Below are 26246 nucleotides of genomic sequence, written 5' to 3'. Positions count from 1 at the left end.
AACATCTAGATGTGTAGTATCTGTGTGAGGTCATCAAAATCATCATCTTTATACAAAATTTGCTCCAGTATCATTATTTAGAAAATTCAAATTTATATCCACATTATTTTCATTCATTTAATTAAGGCATGACAAAGCTTAACGAAATATTGTGGAGTACGACAGATACATGCCTAATGGCTTTCATACCACATCGATAACAAATTATTTACTCCTTAAAAAGTTATATTATTCTCTTATTTATTTCCATCATAAGAACGTTAATTATTACGTCTTTTGCATCGTCCACATCCACATCCATAACTACGATTATAACTTTGCCATCTATCAGGCTTATCATTAATTACTGCATTAACTTTAGGGAATGGATGAGCTTCATAATTTTTCACTAATAATTCATTATTTTGTTCAGTCACAATAAGGCATGAGATCAATTCAAGATATCTTTTAAAACATTTTTCATAATATTACTATTGTAATAGCACATTTGAAACATTAAAAGTTGAAAAAATATTTTTCTTTCGAGTAAGTCTTTATCAATAATATTTTATCTACATAATTTCAATTGAGAACTAATTTAAAAACTGCAGAACTATACTTATTTACAGTTTTAAATGTGACAATTTCATGTGCATCTGCAGAACTGTATTCATTTACAATTTCAACTATTACAACTTCAGGTGCATCCACCAATATTTGTGGTGCAAAACTAGCAACCACTATATACAATAAATAAAATCATAAAGTTGAGATTGGTTAATGACAAACCAATTAACCACAATTGTTAAGACAATCTAATATCTTATTATTTGTTTAACTCTTAGATTCAATAAAATGCATACGTTAATCACGATGCACTTACATTAGAACAAGACAAACTCCATTGTTTACAGAAACACGTGGGGAGGTCGATCATCATTTTCATCTTGGAATAGAAAGCATAATGGTATATAATTTGTATTTTTTTCTCAAAACGCAACACTTTGAGCAAAGTCGTGCTAATAACGTGTTATAAAATAAATAAAATATATTAAAGACAAATAAGAAAACTAAAACGAGATCAATCAAAACTGTACATTGAGTTGAGTGCATTACATATATATAATAGAACGTAACATCTTTTCTGATATGGAAATATCATAGTCTACAAAGAAATACAATATATGATTCTTACACACAATAAGATATTCTTGATATTAAAGGATAGATTGTCGCCCAAGATATAAAGTGCATATAAAAGAAATATTGACTGCCAACACTGTATATATTGAGATGATTGTGATTTTCTATTAAGATGGGAATGTGAATCACCAAGATTGCATGTTGAGATCTTCAATTGGAAGTATTATCTATTTGGAGTTGATGGATATCTACAATTAATATTATTTATAACATTTTTTATATTAGAACGAATTTTACTTCAAAATAATAGGGGGGGAAATGAAATACATAATTCCTAACTATGGAGATGAAGCAACTAAGGAATATAATTTTCTACCCAAAAAAGGCAAAAAAGAATATATTTGGAAAGTCAGTTTTTTATTAGTGTACAGATTATCATAGTCTAGTCTAATAAAACATGAAACACGATCAAGACTATTAAGAGTTATACTTTGTTCACATACATGTTAAAAAGAAATACCAAATTGAATAAATCCAAATTTAATTGACTCGAATTTTTTTTTTATTATATGACGATCTGCCAATATCCTTATATCTAAGGGTGTCAATTGCGTACTGAAACCGTTTAACGGTGCCGTCTAAAACCGCATTGTACCGTACCGTTCAAAATTCGGTACGATACGTACCGAAACCGAATTTATTTGGTACGGTTCCGGTTTTAGCTACTCATACCGTCGGTACGTACCGAATTGGTACCGTACCAAATTAAGAGATATAAATTGTAATTTTACAATTAAAACACTTAACCTTTTCCCTATCCCTAATTCTCTATTTCAATTTTTCGTTTCATCATTCACTTCTCTTCTTAGATTTACTTGTTTTATTTCTATTAATTAGATTTATTTGCTTTATCTATGTTAATTTCAAATTATATCGATTGGTTGATCACAAATTCATTAGGATCTTAATGAACTAATAACAAAAATGGCACAAGTTCATTCGTAACAAAATTGTACCGCACTAGATACTATGTTTAAACTGTTTTCCCGTACCGATTTAATACCGAAACCGTACCGAACCGTTTTTGTAAATACCGAAACCGTACAGTACCGTTTAAATTCGGTACGGTACGGTTCTGGTTTTCGGTATTCAAAGTTGGTACCGCACCGAAACCGTGCCGAATTACTGAAACCGTACCGATTCACACCCTTATCTAGATCCTAGAGTCCTACACTCAAAAGTCATATGATCACCTATTATTTTATTTGTTTAAATAATTTTCTTAAACCATTGCTGGCATGCTCAATCGGTAAGAACACCTTTTAGTGGAGAGGTTGTGACTTTGAATTTACCTAATGGTATATTATGCAATATTCTATCCCTAATATATACATAAAAATCATCAATTCCAAAAAAATAATAATAATTTTCTTTAACGTACACGTTTGTTTATTGGGTTAAAATTACTTTCTCATGATATTAGTCTTCCAAGACAAGAATAAGAATTCAAACGTAAGACTTGATCAATCTACTCTACTTTGAAGAAAAAATAAAAAGAAAAACCAAGTATTCATTAGAGGGGCAAAAGAAGAGAGCAACAAATTTAATCATGTGAACGCCTCACCTGATGTGTACAATTCTCATTAGACTGGTCTGCTAAGTGGGACAAAAGTTATTAAATGCTAGTGGACAACGGAGAGTTCAAGATCTTCGGCGTCTGGGCAAGGCATGCGTCTACAAGTCTGCCATTGAATGCCCTACATATGCTGAATTCCCTACATATGGTACCAAGAAACCAACCGAATACTACAAGCAGGACATTTGGCTGCTGGACGTAAGGGTGTCAATTTGGTTAAAAAACCGTTAAACCGTACCGTACCGAACCGTTTAAACCTTACCGCACACCGCTTCCAAATTCGCACGGTTTTACCATTACCGAATTTGGTAATAGACGGTTATGGTAAACAGTGTCATACCGTCGGTAAATACCGTTTACCGTACCGTTTACCGATTACCGATTACCATTTACCGTACCATATACCGTAAAGATATTATCCCTTTTAAAGTTTAAACTCTAAACTTATGTCAGAGAGTCACGCTTCACTTCGAAGAATCAAAGGACAAGAGTCACAAAGATAGAGAACACTGCCAGTGTTGGGAGCATAGAGAGTGATATTATATAATGCTTGAGGTAAGTAACTAATCAAATGTTATAGATCTAATTAATTATTAACTACCCTTTCTTATTCTGTTTGAAAACGTGGACATGGACTTTAGTCAAGTAAACTGAAGTAGAAATAGTCAGAAGGGGCAATGGAATAGACAGAAATCTAGTGAATGAATTGAAAGTCTTGAGAGAAGAATTCCCTCTCCCTTAGTTGACAAGCAAAGACAGAAAATAATGGATAGATTTAATGATTGCTCTTTTATGGGTTTTTGTAGATCATGGCAATGTTGCTGAGCTCAAGCATTTCAGCAGCTTTAGCAATTGCATATTAGCATATGTGGCTTCTTCCACCATCACATACCTAGACTTTAAAAAAAGCAAGAACTGTTCCCATATAAAAAACCCATTACAAGTGACAAAACAAGAAGAAGATGGCAACAGAGAAGCAAGACAATACCGTAACAAAACCGCACCGTATACCGAACCGTGCCGTTTTTCCATACCGATTTTATACCGTTTTCATACCGTACCGTTTTTTAAATTACCGTTTTCATACCGTACCGTATAAATATGGTACGGTACGGTTATGGTTTGAGGTTTTCAAATTCAATACCGTACCATACCGTACCGAATTACCGTTACCGTACCGAATCGACACCCTTAGCTGGACGCACGCCATCCATGCACACACGCACGCAAAGAAGGAAAGATGAAAATGATCCTAATGAAAGAGTCTTGGGACCAAGGATTTTATAGGCTTATGAGTACTTTTCTTTGAAAGACAGACAACAAGTCCTTCTCAAAGGTATTCAAAGAAAGAATATAACTTCTATACCCCCTCCCGTGCACAAGACTCTAGAAATTTTTTTTTTTATTTCAATTTGGTTCAATTTGGTTGCACCGTATATAAGATCACGCTTTCTTTTATAGAGGACTTGGGACCCAGGACTCTATAGGCTTATAGCTTCTTTTACTTGCAAGATAGTTAATAGGTAGTACTTTTCAAAGGTATTTGAAGTAAGCAGGCTTATTGCTTCTTTTATTTGCATGGTACTTTATAGAGTCAATAGATCCTAAGTAGGAATATAAAATCTAGGTCAGCATGGGTACAACGGAGTAATTCATCTTTAAAACTTAATCATTTGGTAAAGATTTTCTTTCCAACAAATATTAGACATTTGATTTCTTTGCTAACGTTGCAAATGGTCAAACCGCAACATTCAATAGCTTACGGTTAAACGAATGAATTATTGGAAACTGGAATGCATGCCAAACCGCATTGATTGACTGTTCGATTGGTTCCTTCCTGTTTTCGTTGCAATCCTGTAGTGTAGTCAAATTCAAGGGTGCTCGACAACACCCATACATGCAGGCACGATAACAGGAACAAAGTAGGATTCAATTTCAGGTTGCTAACTATGTGTGTCAGGTTCAACATCTAATTCGAACAACACCCATTTCAGGAGCCTTTTTTTGAAGGTCAACAGCACAACCTGCTCCAGAAGCCTTTCTTAACACTCAAAGAGCCAGTCAGCCAATCTACCTTTAAAAGTAAGGGGGAAACTTGCATCTTGTACAGATAAAACTTGCATTAGGAATGGAGGTTTTAAAAACAAATACATACACTGCAAAAAAATTGGATATAGATACAAAGGAAAGATTGATTCAGGAGGGAAGCGTTGAGAGATGGATGACTTACAACAAATTGAGCACATCATATCACCTACTGCCCTTGGCTAAGGAAAATCAACAAAACATATATCAAGCAGGCCAAGCCAATATCCATATCATAGAACATATGAACAAAACACTGCTCCAACAACCCCCTTCAGAATAGCCCACAGTTTGAAGCTGGAAACACCGTAATCACAATACTTTTCCTCACACTCCCCTTCCCCCATAACGCAAGGGCAAGCACTTGGCTTAGAGTAGAACAAAACATGCCAACCCAACTCCTAGAACTGATTACCACCACCACCCCTCCAACGGCCACCCATACGTCCCCCACCCATCCGCCCACGGCCACGACCATAACCCCTGCCTCCACCCCTCCCTCTTTCATATCCAGCACCTGTGAACAGAAAACACAGCCTGGATGTATTATGCAAGGAAGCCAATGCATCTAGAAATATTGTGACAAGCAAACTTCAATCGATGAGGATTGAATGGTGAAATAGTACTCAAGAACAATGTAAAGATGATTAGTCATCTACAAATCATTTTGCCCTTTCCGACTAGATTTAAATAACTACTTTAAAACACTAAGGGAAAATATAACATCAACATGAAACATCATCACGTACCGACAGACAGCATACAGCTAATTATTCATTATTTTCCTCTATTAATGTATGCTATGTTTCCCAAAGATAAACAAGTTTTCCACAGCAGAGTAGTATCTCCCTTTGTTCTTTAGAGAAGGGTAGCATCTCAGAGTCAAACCATTAAATCGACCATTAGGGGGATACACTTTTTACCATCACCTTTTTGCATAATTCCAAGTCATTCTAACGATAGTTACAAGATTACACTACAAAAGTGTTGATCCTTCAATCCTAGGGGTCTGTTTGTCAATACCCCTAGGAGGAAAGGTGAAGTCAATGGGCATCCCTTTGGAGCCTTTCCTTGTCACCAGCTCCATCAGTACCGTAGCTATAGCTCTGAGAATACATGTAGTACCTTCTCCAAGAAAAAATTTGAGACCCAAAGGAGGGCCAGTTTCGCATGGGATTGGTGCTGGTACGGGCCTGATATTGGTGGGCTCTACCAATACCATTAAGCGAATAAAGAACCTCTGGGGGAGTGGGTTAGTTGCTACGACCTTGTCATCATGGGCTAGGTTCTTCTCTGTATTAGTTTTGTCTGTAGCAGTCTCATCTGGGATTTGCTTCTAGAGGTGGAAAAAGGACCTCTTCAAGAACTAGTTAGTTAGTTGTTGAGGTCAACAACTTCCCTCCTCTGAAGAGAGTCCTTGGAAAAAGGATCCTCCATGTAGTAGCTAGGGCTGCTGTCATTGGGGTAGTGTGTTACCTTGTAGACTGTCTGAGGAGTTTGTTTTCAGGAAGAATTAGTGGGTGGGGGATCCCTCCTACAGATAGTGTCTTGATTGTTGTACCTCCTCTGATCATGGTCACTCAAGTAGTAAGACCTAATAAGCTCTTCTAAAGTGGGTCGTGCACGATGATGGAGTCTGTCTTCATCCTCAAACCTGTTATACAAAGGATTCTCATACCTGAAATTCTTAGTATGATTATCCATGTTTCTGTACTTCTCATCCCAGTATGTGTGATTTGTACTAGCTTCTTCACAAGGGTGAAAGGCTCTGTGGGGACTGGGGACTTGACCATGAAGGTGGAGGGGGGGGTAGTACTTGTCCGTGGATTCGCTCTAAATGTTAGATAAGCCATGTAGTTGTTCTAACAATCTTTGCAATCCTGCAAGAAAATCTGTATGACCCTTCTGTATGCTCTCTAGAGCGCAAGCTACTGCTGGTCCATTCACGGCTCCAATATGTTGGTGCTTGAACTTGCAGGTCCTGTGGCTGACTTCTAGTACACCTTCTATGTCAAGTTCTTGGTGGTTATTGTAGCTTTGATACCACTGATGTAACCCAGAGTCTGGGTTAGATCTTCCAGGATCCTCTTTAATAAGAACCAACAAATAATGGGATATCAAATCACTAGGCTATGATCTGTGGATTGACAAAGACGTGTATTTGAGTTCCTGGATCCAACAGATATCCTATGGGAGAGTTTGGGTATGTCATGGGATAGTTAAAATTATTGGTTAACTTATGGGGATACTTGGATAAACTAGGGTTTGCAGGAAAGGTATGGGATGCTCTAGGGTTGATGGAAGAAGGGAGGGAATATCCTAAGCTCCTATGCAATGGTTTTGGTGAAGAAAAAGGATAATGGGCTATGTAAATTTGGTTGTGGAAGTGCCTAAAGATCTTAGGGAATGGATTAGGGATAATTTGGATAAAGGAAGGGCAGAAAATGCCCAAAGGGAATGTGGAGGGGAAGAAGTTTCGTCAAATAATTTAGAGATAGATGGAAAGGAAATTTGGGAACTTTAAGAATTCATGGATCTTGGAATTCATCAGATCCTCTTTCTTTCCCTACATTTCTCTCTTTTCTTTTTCTTTTTTTAATTTTTTTTTCCGTGATTCTTTTTTTCCCCCCTTTTTTCCAGCTTCTTTCTTTCTGTCTTCTTCTCCTTTGTGATTCTTTCTTTTTTCCATATTTTTTTTGGGGGGTGTGTTGCCGCAAGAATCAAGAAACAAAAAAATAAAAAAATAAAAACAGAACAGGGAAATTCTACTGCCACAAGAATCTAAAAGAAACACAGGAAAATAAAGAAACAGGTTCAAGAAAATTTGAATTGCACTAATTTCTGCAATCCAAGGACTACGATGGCTCTTGGTTTCCTATGCTGCTGCAGGAATCATGAAAGAAAAATAGGGGATGAAGGGGGAAAGGGGGTGTTGCTGCTGTCGAAGGGAGAAAAGGGAGCGGGAGGGTCTTGCGATGGAAGGGGGGATACTCACCTGGAAGAAGGCGTCTGCTGCTGTAATGGAGGTTTGCTTGTTCTGAGTTGAAAGCTGCTGGAACTGGAGACTAGAATGCTGAAATTGCTGAAACTCAAGAGAATTCCCAGCCTAGTCCCACAGGGTTTCATTCCACAGCCCAAGTCTGATTTTACTCAATAATTCCAACCAGCTTTATTCATAATAAAAGGGGCTATTTAAAGCCATATTACATGGACACTTGGACTCTAATTAATTAACTGATGTGAACACAAGGACCACCCACTTGGCCGAAACCTCAAGTGGAGGCGCCCCAGGATGGCGCTTCAAGAAGCCACCCTAAGCTGACCAAACACCTTTTGGTGGGTGTTTTTGGAATTTTAGCCCTTATTTTATTTCAAAAAGAGAAAATAACACGGCACCCACTATTTTTGGGGTAAAACTAGTGACTACCCACTGTTATCTCTAAAATTACATGACACCCACATACATAATTACAAGTTACCCACAGTTAAATTCTGCAGTTAAATGTTTAGTAAAATTAATTAAAAAAAAATGCCTTTTTGAGCATTATATCATTTCCCCTTCACCCATCTTCCTATGGACGATCACATATCCCTACATCTCCCTTTCTATCTTTCTAATCGAAGCCAAATCATCGCAAAGCAAATCCTCTCAGTAGCGTCACTACTGCGGCGGTTCTTCGCGCCGGTGGTTCTGGTTTTCCTATGGATTAAGTCCTCAAAAGTTGATGCCGACAAATTTGGTGTATCACCAAATTTAACCTCTCAAATAATTCGAATAGATAACCCAGTCAGTGATGCTACTAAAAAACCCTGAAAATAGCAAAGGAAACAGGAGAATACAAAATTAATTTGGGATACATGAACGACTCATGAGCACAATTGTCCTCGGACAAGAACATCGTCAATTCAAAGTTAAAAGAGTATGATTTTTCTACCGTCTGCTTTTGCAATTTCAGACTTGAAAGTTGATGATTTAAACTTGGAAATCAAAATGGCCAACTTATAAAGGTAACAACTTGGATTAATTTGCAAAAGGGGGAAAAAGTTGGACGGATGAACTTGGATCATGGTTCATCTGGAAATTTTTCCAATAAAATGATAAGCCAATCGCACCAAAATCTCATCAGTGTGGTCTCTCCATCTGTTTTTCTTTTCGGCACGGGTCCGAATTGTAGGATTTAAGATCGTCTACCAGCAGAAACCCTAACGCAGTCCTTTTTCTAAAACTCCAAAAAACACGACTGGTGTTTGTTTCCTTTCTGCTCTGTTGAATCTTTTGGATCATCCAAAAAGAATCCCTAGGGAGATCAAACGTCGGAACAATGATGTCGTCTCCGGCATCGGCTACTGGCCACTTTGGAGAAAAACCCATCCAACGAAGCATTCCGTTTGTACGGCCATCACTTCTTCCCTAGCCATTTTTTGAATCAGAACAATATGTCCTACATCATTTGATTCTGCAAGCTCCGTATCAACACACAATCAAAGGAACCATTACTTTGTCTTTTAAGATTGCATCTTCCATTGACAAATATTCATTTATCTATTACCTTCTGAAATCGTTCTAAAACCATGTTATTGGAAAGAATACTCCATTACCGTTGCAGGAGAGAAGCATGTGTTTCGGGTGGAGCCCACACACAGGAGAGAAGAGAGATGCTAAAACCCAGAACATAGAGAACCAGAGAGAAGAAAAAGAAGAAGAAAGAGATGAAACAAAAGAGGGAACGAAACGATGGGTTAGCGACGGATATTCACAGATGAAATGAACTGACCATTGGTGAATTATGTTTCTTCATTGAAGCTTTCACAATGAGTTAGAGAGAGAGAAAGAGAGAGAGAAAGAGAGAGAGACGAAGAGACAGTGAGGCAAGGGATAGTTAGAAAATGGGTGAAGGGAGAATCCCTTCACGTAGTTGGGTATTGGAGGGTATTAAAGTGGGGGGCATTATTGTAATTTCCCTACACAGAGGGCATTTGGGCAATTTGAAATTCAAATTTTAAATAGGGAAAGGGTATTTAAGTAATTTTACTAACCATTTAACAGTAGAATTTAATTGTGGGTAATTTTTAATTATGCATGTGGGTGCCATGTAATTTTGGAGACAATAATAGGTGGTCACTAGTCTCACCCAAAAATAGTGGGTGCCATGTAATTTTCTCTTTCTAAAATTATTTTTAGAATTTTCATTTGAGTCTAGTTTGTTATTTTCAGTTAGGTTTGGTTTTGTTTGGAGAATTTTACTTTTGAGTTGAAGTTGTTTTAAATGAGTTGCAAATTCGTTAGTTGAGGATATTTTGAGTTATAGTTGTTTTGAATGAGTTGGAAATTAGTTAATTGATTCCTTATCTTATCTATTAGGTGTTGCTTTATCATTTATAGTCCAGTCCAAGATGTAATTGGATCCTTACCTGTTAATGAGTTCCAAGTCGAGTCGAGGTCTTTTATTTTCAAGATATAAATAGCCTCTTCATGTAATGTTATTTTCAGATTGGATTGATCAACGAATTGAGCGTTTTGCCAAAAGGTGGTAGGGTTCTTTTAAGGGGGGACCTTGCGTTTGTCTAGTGAAGCATTCTAATCTTCTCCCTTCAACCTTCAACTGCATTCTCAGCATTCAAAGCATTAATTCCAGCAAGCATCACCAACATTCAAATAAGTAGAAGGCTTCCAACCTCAGCCCCAACCTTTCCCTCCTTGTCCACAGCCTCCCCACCCCTTCCCTTCCACAACCCTAAAGTACAACCCCCTCGCCAAGGTAGCCTCACCAGCCCTCTCCCCTCTTGTTAGACCTAGGAAACCATCCCCACTCCCTCGCAATTACCCCCTGCCCCATCCCCTTTAATTTCCTTCAAGCCCTAGCCCCTCCCCTAGTCATTGTGGCCCTTCCCCTTCCCCTTCCCCTTCCCCGTCTTCCGCATGGCAGCCCATCGGCCCCATCCTACCCCCACTAGGAAACCCTCAATCCCAGCCCCCTTCAAGCTTCCTCCATTAGGATTGCATGAACCGTAGGAACAACCCCCTCGGCTATTTTCTTCAAATCAGCCCTATTTCCCTAACTTTGGAAAACCCCGCACTTCATCTTCTTACTTGAGATTCTGCAGAAATTTTAAAGTTCTCAAAAACTGATTCTGTCGAGTTCTGTTTTCCTTATCCAGCTGGTAGAACATCAATAAAATTCAATTTCTGTGCAGCAGAACCAGCAACGGTTAGCCCTTACTTTCCCTCTGGCGAAACCTCGAAAACCTAAATCTGAATCCTACAGATAACCTGAACCCTGTTCACATTGTGACCGACTTCTAAAGTGTGAAAACACCCTCTGAAACCCTAGAATTTTCATCTTTAATTACTGGAATTTCCTGGGCAACCATAAATCTAGGGAAATTACCTTGTTACCCCTAACCCTAGATCCTGGTTTGCATCATTAACTAGACTTGGACTCTAAAACTAGGGTTCCGGTCTTGAGGTTGGGTCTCTAATTAAGGCAGAAGGCCCGGAAAGTGGCAATGGTATTATAAGAAGTGGAGAAGGTTCAGATGAGGGAAAAGGGAACTTTGGGTTTTAGGGTTTCGAAGAAAACTTCAGGTGCAGAAAAGCTTTATGGAAGAGAATGGGAGAGTTAGAAGAGGGGGATAGGCATTGGGGAGGGGTGGGAGTAATGTTTACTTGCTGATTTACTGCTGGAAATTGATTGAAGTTGGAGAAGAATGCTCCCAATAGGATCCACAGGGTTTCCTCAAAGCTTGGAAACCCTGAAGCATATCCATCACGCTTCTCTGGCTGCAACTCTGTGTTCTCAGTTTCATTAATCAATAACCTGAGCCGTCTTACAAGCCTGGATGATGTAATCCCAGGTCAGGGGCCAGTTTGAGGATCCTCTTTTAAAGAACCAGCAGTAAAATCAAGGTTTTAACTTAGCTGTTGTAGGTCTGATCTCAGTCAATTCTTAACGGACAGCAGCTGTAGATGGTCAATTATTTCCTGCAGCTATAGGTCTAGGGCTGTTAGATGATTCTAGGGTTTTAAGAGGGGTTGGCAAGGGTTAGGGTGGGATTAGGATTGTAGGGTTTATAGATTTCACTTCAAAACCTTGCTGTAATTTATAACTCAGAAATGACTTCCAAATTTAGGGTTAAGAGAAAAGCTAGGGTTTAGGGATATTTAGGGTTGACTGAAGTGGGGAATATGTTTCGGCAAGCATGGTTAGGGCTCACAAAAGTAGGGAATTAAATCTTGATTCTGTGGAAACACAAGCTTCGGATTTGATTCCCAAGATAGGGTTTCTAAAATTAGGTTCCTGATGTGTCTAGGACTCTTGTGTGGGTGGCTAGGTTTGAGGGGGAAGGACTAAGGTTCAGCCAGTGGGTTGGTGCAAGGGTTTGATTGAAAACAGAATTCTGTTTAGTATTTGAATTCAATTTCCAACCTCAGGGTTCGGGTTTCTAGAGGTAGAAGATGAAATGCATAATTTCAAAAATTGGGACCTAGGGGGAAGAGGAGGTATTGGGTGAGGGAGGGGAAGCGGTGGGAATCCTAGGGGTTTGGGGATTAGGAGAAGGCCTATTGTGCCGCAAGGAAGAGAGAGGAGAGGGGACTGTCACATGGGGGTTAGAAGGGGATAGGGTAGGTGATGTAACCCAGATTCTAGGGTTTGAGAATTTGAAACTAAACCCTAAAATTGGGTCACTCCTGGATGCTCTTTTTGTGAACCAACAATCTTCTAGGGTTGAAGGAATGTGGGTTTTAGGGGCTAAGACAATGCTGTAATTAGGTTTCAGATCTGGGAATTAAGCATAAGATTAGGTTTCAGAGTTTTAAGGCTGAATAGAAGGTTCTTAGGGTTTCACTTGTTGCTGTAGTATAATTCCAGAACTGAAATTCCAGGTTAAGGCTTTAAAGGATGCTTTTATAGGGTTCGGTTAGGCTTAGGAGGGGGCTGTTTTTTAATGTTTTGTAATTTCAGGCTAAGTCTAATAAGTTTAAGTCAGTCCTAGATGGATTAGAAAGTGTTTGAAGAGTCCTAAACGATTTAGGATTCTTGGATTTGAGTGGGACTGGGATCGAGTGTAAAAGGGGTGGGATGCTAATCCTAAAAGGGCAAGGTGAATACAGTTGGGGTTGGAGAGACACTAGGTGTTCGAGGGTTGGGTAAAATTCTGGGTTTCTAGAGGTTGAAGATGAAGTGCAAGATTTTCAGATTTAGGGTTAATGGTTAGTTCAAGGTAACAAGGGTATGGCTAGGTTCTAGGGGATGGGGTGGTTCTTATGGTGGAAGAAGGGAGGCCTAAAGGGAAGGGGCGATGGAGAATTAGGGGATGGGTTGCTGCTGCTAACGCTGGGATGGAAGGGGGAGGCTTGCGGATGGAATGGAAAATACTTACTTGGTGTCAGACTTGAGCTGCTATTGAGGTTGACTGACTGCTGAGACTTGTTGAACTAATGCTGGAAATTGAAGAACAAGGGCTGAACATGAGGAAGAAAATCACTCAAATCCACAACAGACCACAACATTACTTGCCCTCAAATTAAGAAATTTTACTCATCAATTCAACTTGCCATACAACGAAATAGGGTGGGCTATTAATAGCCTTACAAGTGGACGGAAAAGACTTGGACTGATTAACCCAGGGTTTTGGGTTAAATATTCAGGATCTTCTAGAATGGAACCAGCACTCAGCCTGGATTTCTGGATGCTTGGATTAGGGGTTTTAGGGCTAATTTAGGTTGGAGTTGGAAAACGGTTTAGTGTTGCTGGTACTATAAATCAAAATTCTTTCTGATCCTATTCCTTCAACCAGAATAGATTCTAGCTGTGAGAACTCCATAAAATTCAGTTTCTGCAATTCCAGATTTTTCTGCAACTTCAAGCAAGGAGATGAAGTGCAGGGATTTTAGAACTTAGGGAAAGTGGACTGTATTTGCAGAACTAAGGGTAGGGATGGGTTTCCTAGACTTATGTAATCCTAAAGGGACTGAAAAGGGGCTGAAAAGAGCTGGGATGAATAGTTTCCTAAAGGGGGTAGGACAGGGTGATGTTGGGATAGGGGAAGAGGGAAGGGTGACCTACGGTGGTTGGGGGTTTTGGGTAGGGGAATGGCTGGAGATGCAGGGGAGGAGTGGGAAGGTTCCTAACTTACTTGGTTGAAGAAACTTGCTGTGATCTGTAGCTGAATGTGTGAAGTGGTTGATGGCAGCCTTGAATTGAAGAAGCAAATCACAAATCCCAGCCGCAGGGTGTCCAAGAAGGATCCCACGACTTATACCAAAGCCAAATTCTCAAATCAAATTCATTAATCATCAAAACTGAGAAATAACATGAAGGACTAGGCTATTTATAGCCTTTACAATTGAACTGGACTCAAAAAAAGATTCCCTCAACTGTTTGGATCCAACACTACCTAATTAGAACCTGACTATAAATAGAACTACTTTAAGATAAGGTTTCTAATTTTAGAGAACCCTATCTTAAACAAATCACATTCACAATCAAATACCAACTTCACTCAACTACTCAGACTCCAAATTAGGAAATAATTAAAAATAGAACTACTTTCAGATCAAGGTACGCCATGTCAGCGATATACCGCCGTGTCGATAGGTACTAACACGACACCTCAAGGCAATATGTGGTTTGCAATTAGTCAGCAATATATCGCCGAGAAATAGGGGATACATCGCCAAACAGTCGATTTTTCGACCATTAGCGATAAATCACCGTTTCTCGCGATATAGCGATTTTTATTGGCGATATTTATTCCAATGTCAGTCAAGACGATCTTCCCACTGGATTTTTGTCATTTTCTCTCTCTTTTCCAGCGCTTCCCAAAGCTTCTCTTCACTAGTTGTGTACTTGTGTTCTCTTTACATGTTTACATTGATTCATATGACTTTTCTAGACTTCCAGTTTCGCCTGCATATAGCCTTGCATTTGCCGATCAGGAACATTAGTTTAGGTGATGTTTTAGGCCAAAATAATACTCACAGTGTATTTATTGGCCTCAAATTAGGTTCAACAACAAATTTCAGGCAAAAAATACCCTAAATACCCCCCCCCAAAAAAAAAAACTATTGGTTGATTTTTCACCGAAACCAATCCAAATGTCAGCAAAATGCGGCCGACATTTCGGGGTTTCAGTGGTGTCAACAGCCACCAACGCCCCTTGTGTCAGCAACATTTTGCACCTTGTTTAAGATAAGATTCCTAAGCTTAGAGAACCTTATCCTAACTCAACACTAACTTAAAGGGATTGTAACTCTTAAACTCTGACTCAAACAGAAAACTAAAGATAGACCCGACTTAGGATCGTGCGGAGTACAATAAGACCCATATTGAGCCCCAAGTAGGCTTGGAAAATGACCAAACACCCTAGGGGGGGTATTTGGCCAGCTTTAGGTGCACCTTTTGGGTCTGATTTTTTGCCCAATTTTGGGGAGCCCAACCCAGGATACATCATGGACTCTGGAGGAAACCTAACTTGACTCAACTAGGGAATCCCTTATAAACTAGGATACCCTTTACAACTTAATAAATAACAACCCCCCCCCAACCCCCCCCCAAAAAAAAACCTCAATAATTAACTCTAGAGGACTCCAATCCAAATGTTGAGAGTAGAAATGGAGTCTAACAATTAAGAGATTAAAGCGGATTGAAGTTGTGGGATTCCCACCTAACTAGGAATCTCACCTACACATGGACTCTCAAATAATTTGCAAAATAATAAACAGAAAAATGAAATAAAAATAGATCTGGGGTATAGACCACACACAAGGCTCAATGGGACCCAGACCTAAGACACCCGAAAAATGTCAAAATGACCAACATACCCCAATAAGGGTTCAGGCAGCCTTTGATGCACCAATTGGACCTGGGTTTTTGGACCCAATTATAGGGGTCAACCTTGTGCACATCAGTAGGAGAGGATGGGGAAGGCTTGGGGAAGGTCTGAACTTGTTGATGAATTTCTTGAAGATTTGCAAAAGTTCAGAAGCTTCAATGGCTACCACAGGTTGAGGGAAGAAGGAACACATGGTGACATTGCTGAAAAAAATAAAAACTCCAAAACACAGGCCATGGGCTCTCCCCACGACTCTCAAGTCTTCCCTCAATGCTTTTCTTTATTCAATTCATCAAAACTGCTTTGTTATGTGGTGTGAGGTGCAATTTATAGCCTTGCTACATTGAAGGAAACTAATTAGGACTCAACAAAGAAAACCAACTTGGACTTAACTAAGGAATCCTATTTGGATTAGAATTCCAAATTGGATTCTTTTAAGCCTTGATTTTGGACTAGAATTAGCCTAATCTCGAGACTTCTGAGTCCATGGGCAGTAAAGGGCAACACGTGTAAGACCTGACCATACGTAAGACCCCCTGGAACATGTCAACGGATGTGCTTAGCCTGGTACCCTTCTCGCGGCCCAAAATGATAAAGTTCCTCCGTAACCACACTTTCTTTGTGGTGACCTTCACCTCTTTGTAACAGAACCGGCTAAGAATCCGGCCCATTAATCCAAAAAGATTTGCAAATCTTGAATGACCCATATAAAAGATAATCAATTATGAAAATTGGTTATGAGTGGTAAACAGTTTTCTTTTGGTTACTACTAGACATAATATATATTAAATAAAAAGAAATAGGTTTGGTACTATTGGGTGAATAATACATTATGTATCATCTATTCGGTTTTGGTTGGCTTTGCTTTACCTTGTAAAATGCATATCAGTTATAGTTTCAGTTTCCACTCGCCTTTATTGGTATGGGCTAGTTTGAATATCCCTAAAATATTGTTAAAGTGGAGATGGAAGCAATGTGGAGGTTAAAGAGAGAGGAAAAACAAGGTTTTTTTTCAAGCTTTTGGTAATGTACTTCTTTTGCTGCACACATTCATAAAAGTCGCCAGCATAAACAAAAATTAACAGTTTATGGTGATAAATTATAGACTGTTTTTCCATTTATGAATTTATGTTTTAAATCAATTCATATTAACAAGATACAGGACCTGAATTATAGCCTTTTCCATTTATGAATTTATGTTTTAAATCAATTTATATTAACGAGAAACAGGACCTGAATTGATAGCCAGCCTAAAACAAAGAAACTCTACTTGAACTCGACAAACTTAACGACTCCCAAACTAACAACTAAAGGACTTCTTATGGACTCCTTAAAATATTCTAGACTTAACAAAACTTACTATCACTTGAGATGAGGGAGGGAGAATGACCATATTGCCCTTGGTATAGTTTGGCCCCTAGGGGATGCCCCAAGAAGGGCTGCTGCCCTAGGCTTTCTTTCGAGCCTTCGTGGAGTGATCCTGGCTGATTACATCATGGGGGATTCTAGATTCAAGTATGTCTTCTTTCTCTACTCTATTCTTCCCTTTATTCTTGCTCCTGCAGCTTTTTCTCTGATCTCTCTTCTTTTCTCAGCTTTTCTTTTTGATCTACTCTTCTTTTCTCTGGTTATGTCCTTTGACTTTTCTTTTTATGGTTTTCCAATTCTCTTCCCCTACTGCGTCTTCTTTTCTCTCTCTCTCTAATTCTGAACTTGTCACTCCTCTGTGCTTCACATGTTCTCTGCTTGTCGAATCCTGTCGACTCTTCTTCCTTCTCTGTTCTGGTTGCTGTCAATAAGAAAGTCTTTTCTCTTTTACTTTTTCTTTTGAACTGCTCTATCACAATGCTAAAACAGTGGAGAGGAGGGAATCAAGGAGGAAGAAGATTGATAGGAGTGGATCCTGGCCCATTACCAGATGATCAAAACCTGCAATTGGAATGCTATGGTGCCTTTCACGGAAGGGGAATTTGAATAATAGGAAGATTATTAGAAGAATTTGAGTTGGAAATAATGCAAGTTAGTGTTGTTGAAGACATTCTTGAATTGACTTGGACAATAGAACTCTTGGGAAGAAAAGAGAAGTAATCAAAGAACGGGATAACAATCACGTATGCACTGCCAAAATAGCACCAAAACTCCTATAAAAAGTTATTCATTAATCAAATCAACTTTTGAGGATCGTAAGATGCATGACATTGAAATTGTTGTTAACATCAGCAAGCTCCCTAAGTCCAGTTGTCAAGTTAGAAAGCTCTTCTTGTATTTCAGAGAACCTCTCACTCATCAAATGGGATAAATTGTCTAATTGTAGTTGATTTATTGATATGAACAGGGAACCCCCCCCCCCCGGGACGAAATTCTAGGTGGGGCCCCCAGGATGGCTCCAAGAAGCCACCCTAAGCTGGTCAAATCCCTTTTGAGGGGTATTTGGGCATTTTAAACCTTATTTAATTTCTGAAATTATTTTTAGAATTTTCCCCAGTTTTTGTTGACTCCAGTTAGTTACTTTGAGTTATTTTGAGTTAAAATTGTTTGAATGACACCTAAGTGAGTGGAAATTAGTCAATTGAGATAAGATAAGAGTCCAGTCCAAGATGTAATTGGATCCATATCTCTTGAGTAGTTCCAAGTTGGTCAGAGTCTTTTATTTTCAGGCTATAAATAGCCTCTTCATGAATGTTATGGGCAGAATGATTAATGAATTGAGTGTTTTGCCATGAGGTGGCAGTGTTCCTTTGAGGGGACCCTGGGGGTGCCTAGTGAAGCATTCTAATCTTCTGCATTCAACCTTCAAGTGTGCTCTCAGCATTCAAAGCATTAATCCCAGCAAGCATCACCAACATTCAAGTAGAAGACTCCCAACCTTCCCCTCCTTGTCTTCAGCCTCCCCACCCCTTCCCTTTCCCAGCACAACCCTAGAGTACCACCCCCACACCACTGGTTCACAAAACAACGAAAACAGAGCCTAAGGGAAGAAGAAGAAGAATGATGGGGAAGGCGATGATTTTCGACTATGATACCAAATTGAAGGAGAATTAGGATAACAGGAAGGGTGATGCAAGAAGAGTTTTCCAACATGACAAAAAGTCTTCTGGAGCTTGCCAATGGTAACCATAATTTCTACAAAACAATGTCGCGTATGTTACAATCCTTCAAAGATGGATCAGATGTAGAAGAAACAGAAGCCCACAAAAGCAACAATCAAATTGATTCGCATGGTTCAATCAACGTTGGAATTGAAGAATTGTTCAACAGTCCAATTTTGGTTGTCAAAGCCCATAAGAAGATTGCCAATGTGGAGACATCATCCCATAAAAGACTATAAGTTGATGGACCCTGAGATGCACTGGATTTTCACCCCACTGAAGTCCATATTTGTAGATACAAATCACATGGTAATAATACTCTCATTTTACAAAACTCGGCTCACGAGTTTTTCTCAACACCGGGAGAGATGATGCAGGGCTGGAATAGGGCTGCAATGGTGGCTGTGACGGAGGGAGAATTAGAGGAATAGGGAGGCGAAGAAATGGGAAGTAGAAGAGGGGATAGGGAATCTCTCAATAACACAAAGAACTCTTCAATCTATTCAACGTAAAAATTGTATCCTAATACGATATATTTAAAAGAAATAAAATGCAAATCCTAACTGAAATAAAAAAATCCAAAACAAAATCCTAACCAAAGTCTAAGTCACTCTTATGTAGAAATAATATAAATAAATAAATAAATAAAAAGTAAACCCCACAGGATTTGTTCTATTGGGTGAGACTGGAAGCAATTGAACAGGTCTGACACTGCATTAGGTTGGTTCAAAAGTGAACCAGACCTATTCTTCTTAAATCTTCTATTACATTTATCGCCAAACAGCTTGGCATCTACATCACCAATCCTAGGCAAAAGAGCCTAATATGGGGCTGGATCTACATCGCTTTTTCCACATGATATTAAGGCAAAGATAACAATGTAGGTAGATAATGTTTTGGATGATTAGTGAAACTATTATCTCAATTTGGTTAAGTCTAGAGGTCTTGCAGACAATGTAAGTGCAAACCGGTCTAATCTGGTATTTTCCCACTTTGGGGGTCTCAGGCCATTTCCTAAGAATTAGCTCTTATTAACGGGATAGACCTCAAGACTAATACAAGATTGCATTGATTACAACATTAGAATATGATCACTTACCACGATAACCCCAACCTCTGCCTCGTCCACCACCTCGACCCCAGTAGCCGCCATTTTCTGTCCAACCCCCCACCCCACAAAAGAAAAGAAGAAGAAGATGAATCACTCCTGAAGGAACAGAAAGATGCGAGATAATCCTCCCTAAGGAGGAAAAGATGGATGCATTATATAATACCTTGGTTGCTGTTCCCACCTTGACCCCAATAGCCACCATTTTCTGTTCCCCCAAAAAAAAAAAAAAAAATTACTTCCCATGGAACATAAAACATGCAAGACAAACCACACCCCCAACCCCAAAAAATTAAATAATAATCATATAATACCTTGTGTGTTGTTCCCACCTCGACCCCAATAGCCACCATTTTCTGTGACCCAAAAAAAATAAAATTACTTCTGCAGGAACATAAAAGGTACAAGATAATCCTGCAAAACAAAAAACCGAAAACAAACACACACACACACAAATGCACAAGCATAATATAATACCTTGGATGCGGTTCCCATATCCACCTCTCCCCCAACCCCTTCCTCTCCCTCTACCACGACCTCGTCCCCGGCTATATGAATCTATTTCCATTCAGGGCAAAAAAAAAAGAAGGTTCAAAAATCATGTTAAGAATTTCTAAAGAGGAACATCAGAGCAAGATTCCTTACCATTCATAGATATATAAATTTCATTTTCATCAGTAATTTGAGCAGAAGCTTGTCTTGGTTGCTGATACTGCTGCGGTTGGTGATACTGCTGCGGTTGCTGATACTGCTGCTTTGGCTGCTCAACATATGATGGAGCCTGATACCTATAGTGCAAAAGATATTTGCCTTAAGTTATTCAACCATAAAGATCAGCATGCCAATCAACTGAAGTTCCGAATATAATTCTCAGGTCAATCGGATGTTATTATGAAATACGAAAAATCAGAACATTTGACCATTACCCAGGAGAGTTTTTGTTTAGCTCCGTCGTGGACAAAGAGATTGAAATCATCGAAACATGACGAGTCATCTCCAAGCTGTATACCACATCTATACCCAAATGAATAATCATATTCAATGAATACACTGAAAGCCAAAAATGGACAAGAGACATACGGTACAAGGCCTTCCTCAATGGGCTCCCATACATCGGTTATACTTGTAGAGCTGATGGAAGTTTCTTGGTGCAACCCAGGCATTCTCTTCTGTTTTTGTATGTAAACAGTTTTGAGCATGAATATAGAATCACAATAAAATAGAAGAATATATCGACTAAGGTAACATAGGAAAACCTTTATAATTTCAGCAATTGCCACCGTCTTGCTGATTGCCTGCCCCATTGCCTTCAAGACAACCTCTCTCACCCTTTTCTCCTGAATAAAGTGTCATATTAATTATAAAGACCAGCAAAAAATCTTTTCAAGGCACAGAAACAGTGCATCCACACAAGTAATAAGCAGATCCCAATGGTGGGGGTAGAGAGCAAAGAGCATTTGATCATAATAAAACTAATCCTATCCAGCACTAGGCACGAGAAGAATTGTAATCAGAATCTTGAATTACTAAAAACAGAATTAAATTCAACCATTCACATATAGAGTTGATCCAATGGCGAGATCTCTCCAATGTGGACCTGCAGATCATGCGTTCTGGTGTGGAGACAGCCTTCCCACGAAGCCAGGGGCTGCAATCATAATTGCCTCCCCAGAACCAACAGCGGCACAAACCTCATGCACTGAGTATACCACTTCTGTTAAATATTATTTTTTGAATAGAAATAGTAAAAGCAGCGGCACAAACCTCATGCACTGAGTATACCACTTCTGAAATTTATTTTTTTTACTAGAAATAGTAGAAGTAGCACTCCCAAAAGTTGTAAAAAGTACTCAATTTTCACAACAAAAGTTCTGCAGAACCCATGGGCATCTGGATGAGCTGGTAAAGCAACTTCATTCTACTTGTCCTTTTTTTAAATGAAAATCGGTTTGATCTTGAAGAGGCTAGGCTACACATTAGGCTACTTGAAAGTCCATCAATGAGACTCCTGCTATATGCTTCCATACCTGACCCAACCCAATATACTAGTGGGGAACGACCGTGAAACCAATGCATCACTTGTCAGAAAAACCTACTAGGTAAACCAGTTTTTCAATAAGAAGACTCCCTTGATATCTTTCATGATATGGAATCTGGCCACAAAACCCTATTTCGTTGCACAATAGAAAATAGTACAAAGATAACGGAAATCATAAAAGTTTCAGAGTTCATAGGTGGGGTGGGGGGGGGGGGGGCAGAGCTGCATAATCAGAATACCAAAGGACAAGTTGGTAGTTAAATAGGTTTTGGGATAAGAATGGAATTAGGATTTATTGTTTAGGTAGACTTCAAAGGGAAATAAGGACTAGAGGGAATATATTTTTTTCAAAAATAAACAAATAAATAAATTGGGGGTAGTCACTTCAACAGGTTGCAACCACTACAGAGTCTGGGGAGGGTCGTGATATATGCAGCCTTACCCCGGCTTTCTAGAGAGGCTGTTTCCAGATAAGGACTATAGAGAATCAAGGAAGAAATAAGGGGTACTCGGGGAAAGTGGGAAGATTACTTAATTCTTCTTCTTTTTTTCCCCTTTTTTTGGGGGGTTCAAGTGAAGAATACTGTAAACTCACAATATGGTGTTGTCTTCAACCTTACCAAAGAGAAATCGCAGTCCAGTCAGGGAAAAGTTTGTAATTCAGGAACCTCACGAGTAAAGCCAATAAAAGGATGATTCACCAACTAAACGAGGAATATTCAGTTCTTGAATCAGACCTGGCAGCCAGATTTGATCTAAGCCAAGTGGATCATACCAGGAAGATATGAATGATGAATCACTAGGAGGCGTGAATCGCCCTTGCCCCCAACCACTGATTGATAGTCTATAAATAGAGGCTGACCGAAAACAACATTCAGACAGATCAACGCCCTCTTTCATTAACCAAGGGCAGTGCAAAAAAGAGGATACCCAAGGAGAAGGGGCAGAATGGAGAAACAGAAAGAGAGAAGAAAAAATTGAAAGAGGGAATGGAGAAGAAGCACTCACATGGGATGGGGAAGAAGGGCAGCAGGGAAGGCACAATGATGAACAGGGCCACATACCACCAAGCTTAAATTTCAACACACATCAATATGTTTAATCCATTGGCTTACAAGCATACAACTACGTAAACAAAAATGACTAACTTATATGATCATCCCTCCAACTGGCTATGATGTAATCCATGTACACAAGTATAAGAACCAATTCTTTACAGAAGGATCTCCTATAGCAAATCAATTTTGATTCAATTCAGGATTCTCAGAGAATCCATGAATAGTTTAGGAGAAGTCAAATAGAAAGAAAATGAGCCCGAGGCAGAGATGGATGCATGAAAGTAGCAAAAGGCTACTACTCACTAAGCCCAGCTAAACAAGAATGGAATAGGATATTCCCATTTTGGGTGCAAACACCTAGATCAGTGCCCAACCTTACATGATCAAAAGCAAAACCTAAGATTTTAAATATTCTTTATAATAACAAAAAAAGAAGGCAACATACTTGAAGCATGCATTCGTTAAAGCTCAAATCAGCCTTACCCCAGTTCCTTACTAAACAGGGGAGTCTTAGTGAATCAACTAAATTAGACTATACTTATTACCAGTCCTAAACCATGACCATCTTTCCTCACCACTTATCCTAGAGATTGTAAGGCCTAACCCCCAGCTCTTCTAGTTCCTTCAATATGAGTCATACCACTCCTTAGCAGTAGCGCATTCAATGGTCTCTGCTGTACATGTTTATGCCACTTCAACCAACTTTCTCCCAATGTACTTCCAATGTATCAGAAGCTACTCAAATCAACTCTAATTTGTACATTCACCATATTATATATCCCAGAATTACCAATTATCAATCTCAACATTCAAATTTAAGCTGAACTATGCTTATATATTGTTAATTCATTGCACAGAATTTAGCTCAAATACATCATTGCTGAACTGATAACAAAACCTAATACTGCCTGCATTCATTGGAACAGGGCTTGTATGATTAAAAGTGAAAATAAATAGATAACACAAAAGCTTACAACCCATTAAATGCATGCAACTGCAGAATATATTTTCATGATGGTGGAACAAGAACCAGCCAAACAACCATGTCCAAAGGCAAGACATGCTAAACAAGACCACAACATTGAGAGAGGTAAAGTATGTAAATAAATTTAAAAGAGAGAATAAGAAAGGGATACCCAGCACACAAGGCTGTCAACACTGCAACAACATCTGGTGAAGGTAATGATGTACGCAGCCTCAATGGTGAATTGGCTGGACTAGAGAGGGGAAAAGACACAGGGAAGAGGGAAACACTCGCCAAGTAAAACTCAAAAAAATTGTTGGGTTGCATGCAAGTATTTAAAGAAGAAATGACAAGAATCCCTCACTAACTGAAATAACTTGCAACCTAAACTCAAAACTCTCTTTGGAGTCAACCCAAAGCCAAAAAAAAAAAAAAAAGAAAGAAGCCTTATAAATGTTGTACTCAATGCACAAGGCTCCTCTATTTAGCAAGGTCTAGGGAGAGTCAAACATACACAACCATACCTCTGTTTCAAGGACTTGAACTGGCAAGCATTCAGAAGATAAACACTAATAAAATCCGAACAAACAAATAGAAAAACTAAATAACTTCCAAGCAAAATCCTAGATTGGACCAGTCTGGCCTGGGTTTGGGTCACTGAAGCCTGTCCTATTGGTCCAACCAGTCAAGTGATAATATAACAACCCACCCCGCAACTCAAAAAAAAATAGTGAAGCGGTGGTTTCTGACTCAAACCCCCAATTGGAACAACCTTATTTTAAAATAGAAGATATCCAAACCAAAAACAGAGGAAAAAGGAAATGTCATGGGGAAAAACGAGAAGGCCAATAAAGATAACATGAAGGCATTGTTTAGTTGTCAAGGCAGTGTCGGAGAATGTGAAAAGCATGAACACTTTCCCATACACTTCTGTTGTATCACATCTTAGAGCACCTGAAAATTCCCCCTCCTCCCCCCCCCCCCCAAAAAAAAGAAATACCTATGGTAACTGGTTTCGGTAACTGTAACCAACTGTGGTTACTGAGAGCGTAATCCTCCCAAATAATCTGTAGGTAAAAGTCTACACTTACTTTTTGTTGTCTAAACTTCGCAAAGTCTAATTGGCAATAATTGAGAAGAAGCCAGAACAAGCAGAAGGAAGCATCACATCTAGAGCAACAAATGGAGTAATTCTGGAACTCAAAGCACCAAAAAGCATATGACTTGCTCGGAAACTTACTAAGGATAGTCACCAAGTTCCTCATTCTGGTAGAAAAATATAGGGAACAACATATTAATCTCTGTTTCAACCATCAGCTAAAATATTACAATTTCCCGATAAGCAATGTTCTTCTGATCCTAGAATACTTTCATTACTCAATACAACATTTGACACACAACAGAGGGAGGGAGCCGATGGATGGGACGAAACCGCTGCTTTACCTATGCCCCAAGAAAAGAAAAAAAATGGGTAACGTAATGCAAAAACTTGTGTGCGAAAACCAAAGCAAAAAGCAAACCCAACAAGAGAGAAAGAGCGAGAATGGAAGCTGAAACGGAAGAGGGGGGAAAACCAAGCAATGATAAAATAACAAGCAGGCACATACATGCATGCAAAAATGTTAATAGAGAAAGGAAGAAATAATAACAACCCATAAAGCTCTAACGAAACTGAACTGAAAATACCCATCGACAATCATACGAACGACGTACGGGCAAAAAACAATCGATGATTTACAGTCTCTGCAAAGCCATCAAATCAAACAGAAAGGAAATTACAAGCAAAAGTAGAGTTGAGAGGTTCACTCTAAAAGGATGAATGAGATATTTATTACCTGGAGGAGACTAGTTGCATAGGTGATATAGTTCCTTATAAGGCCTTGTGTGGTGATTCGGATCTCGTTCTCGTTTATGGTGGATTCAGGCCTTGGTTTCTCGACTCTCTGATATCTGTCCATGTTTTCCGATGAGGCGAGCAGAGAAGGAAAGAGGAGGATAAGGAGGTGGAGAGGAAGGCAGTGCAGTGCAGTGCAGGTGGGTTTTCGGTAGTTTTTACAGTGGAGTTATGAGGCGAATTAGAAGAGAAATGGTAAAAGAAGAAGAACCCTAAAACCCTACAGCGCCATTGCCCTTCTTCCGAAAAAGCTAAGTAATACCCCCAGGCCAAATGGATTGGATAACGTGAAAGAGTCACGAGGTACGGAGGTAGAGAGCTCTTAGTCTCTCTCTTACTTAAAACCGAAACGATGCGCAGCAAAACCAACACAAGTGGGAAAGGATATTCGCTTGCTTGATGTGCGCGTTAAGGTG

At 39.2% G+C, this 26246-nt stretch overlaps 1 protein-coding gene across 1 annotated transcript; it reads right to left on the bottom strand.

Moving 5' to 3' along the window:
- Positions 1-4275: 4275 nt before the first annotated feature.
- LOC149018102 (uncharacterized) lies at positions 4276-26167 on the bottom strand. The gene is made up of 10 exons (XM_089152428.1): positions 25772-26167; positions 21133-21213; positions 20957-21045; positions 20803-20877; positions 20522-20664; positions 20354-20434; positions 20191-20232; positions 20043-20084; positions 19868-19924; positions 4276-5360 (listed from the first exon to the last, which is right to left on the bottom strand). The coding sequence occupies exons 1-10, from the start codon at positions 25892-25894 to the stop codon at positions 5245-5247; spliced, it is 849 nt and encodes a 282-aa protein (XP_089008554.1). The 5' UTR covers positions 25895-26167; the 3' UTR covers positions 4276-5244.
- Positions 26168-26246: the final 79 nt, after the last annotated feature.

Source organism: Hakea prostrata, chromosome 4 (genome assembly GCF_041222555.1).
Source record: "Hakea prostrata isolate BN-2017 chromosome 4, UWA_Hpros_2, whole genome shotgun sequence".
NCBI lineage: Eukaryota > Viridiplantae > Streptophyta > Magnoliopsida > Proteales > Proteaceae > Hakea > Hakea prostrata.
The sequence above is the reverse complement of the archived record's forward strand: the minus strand, read 5'-3'. Positions and strand labels throughout refer to the sequence as shown.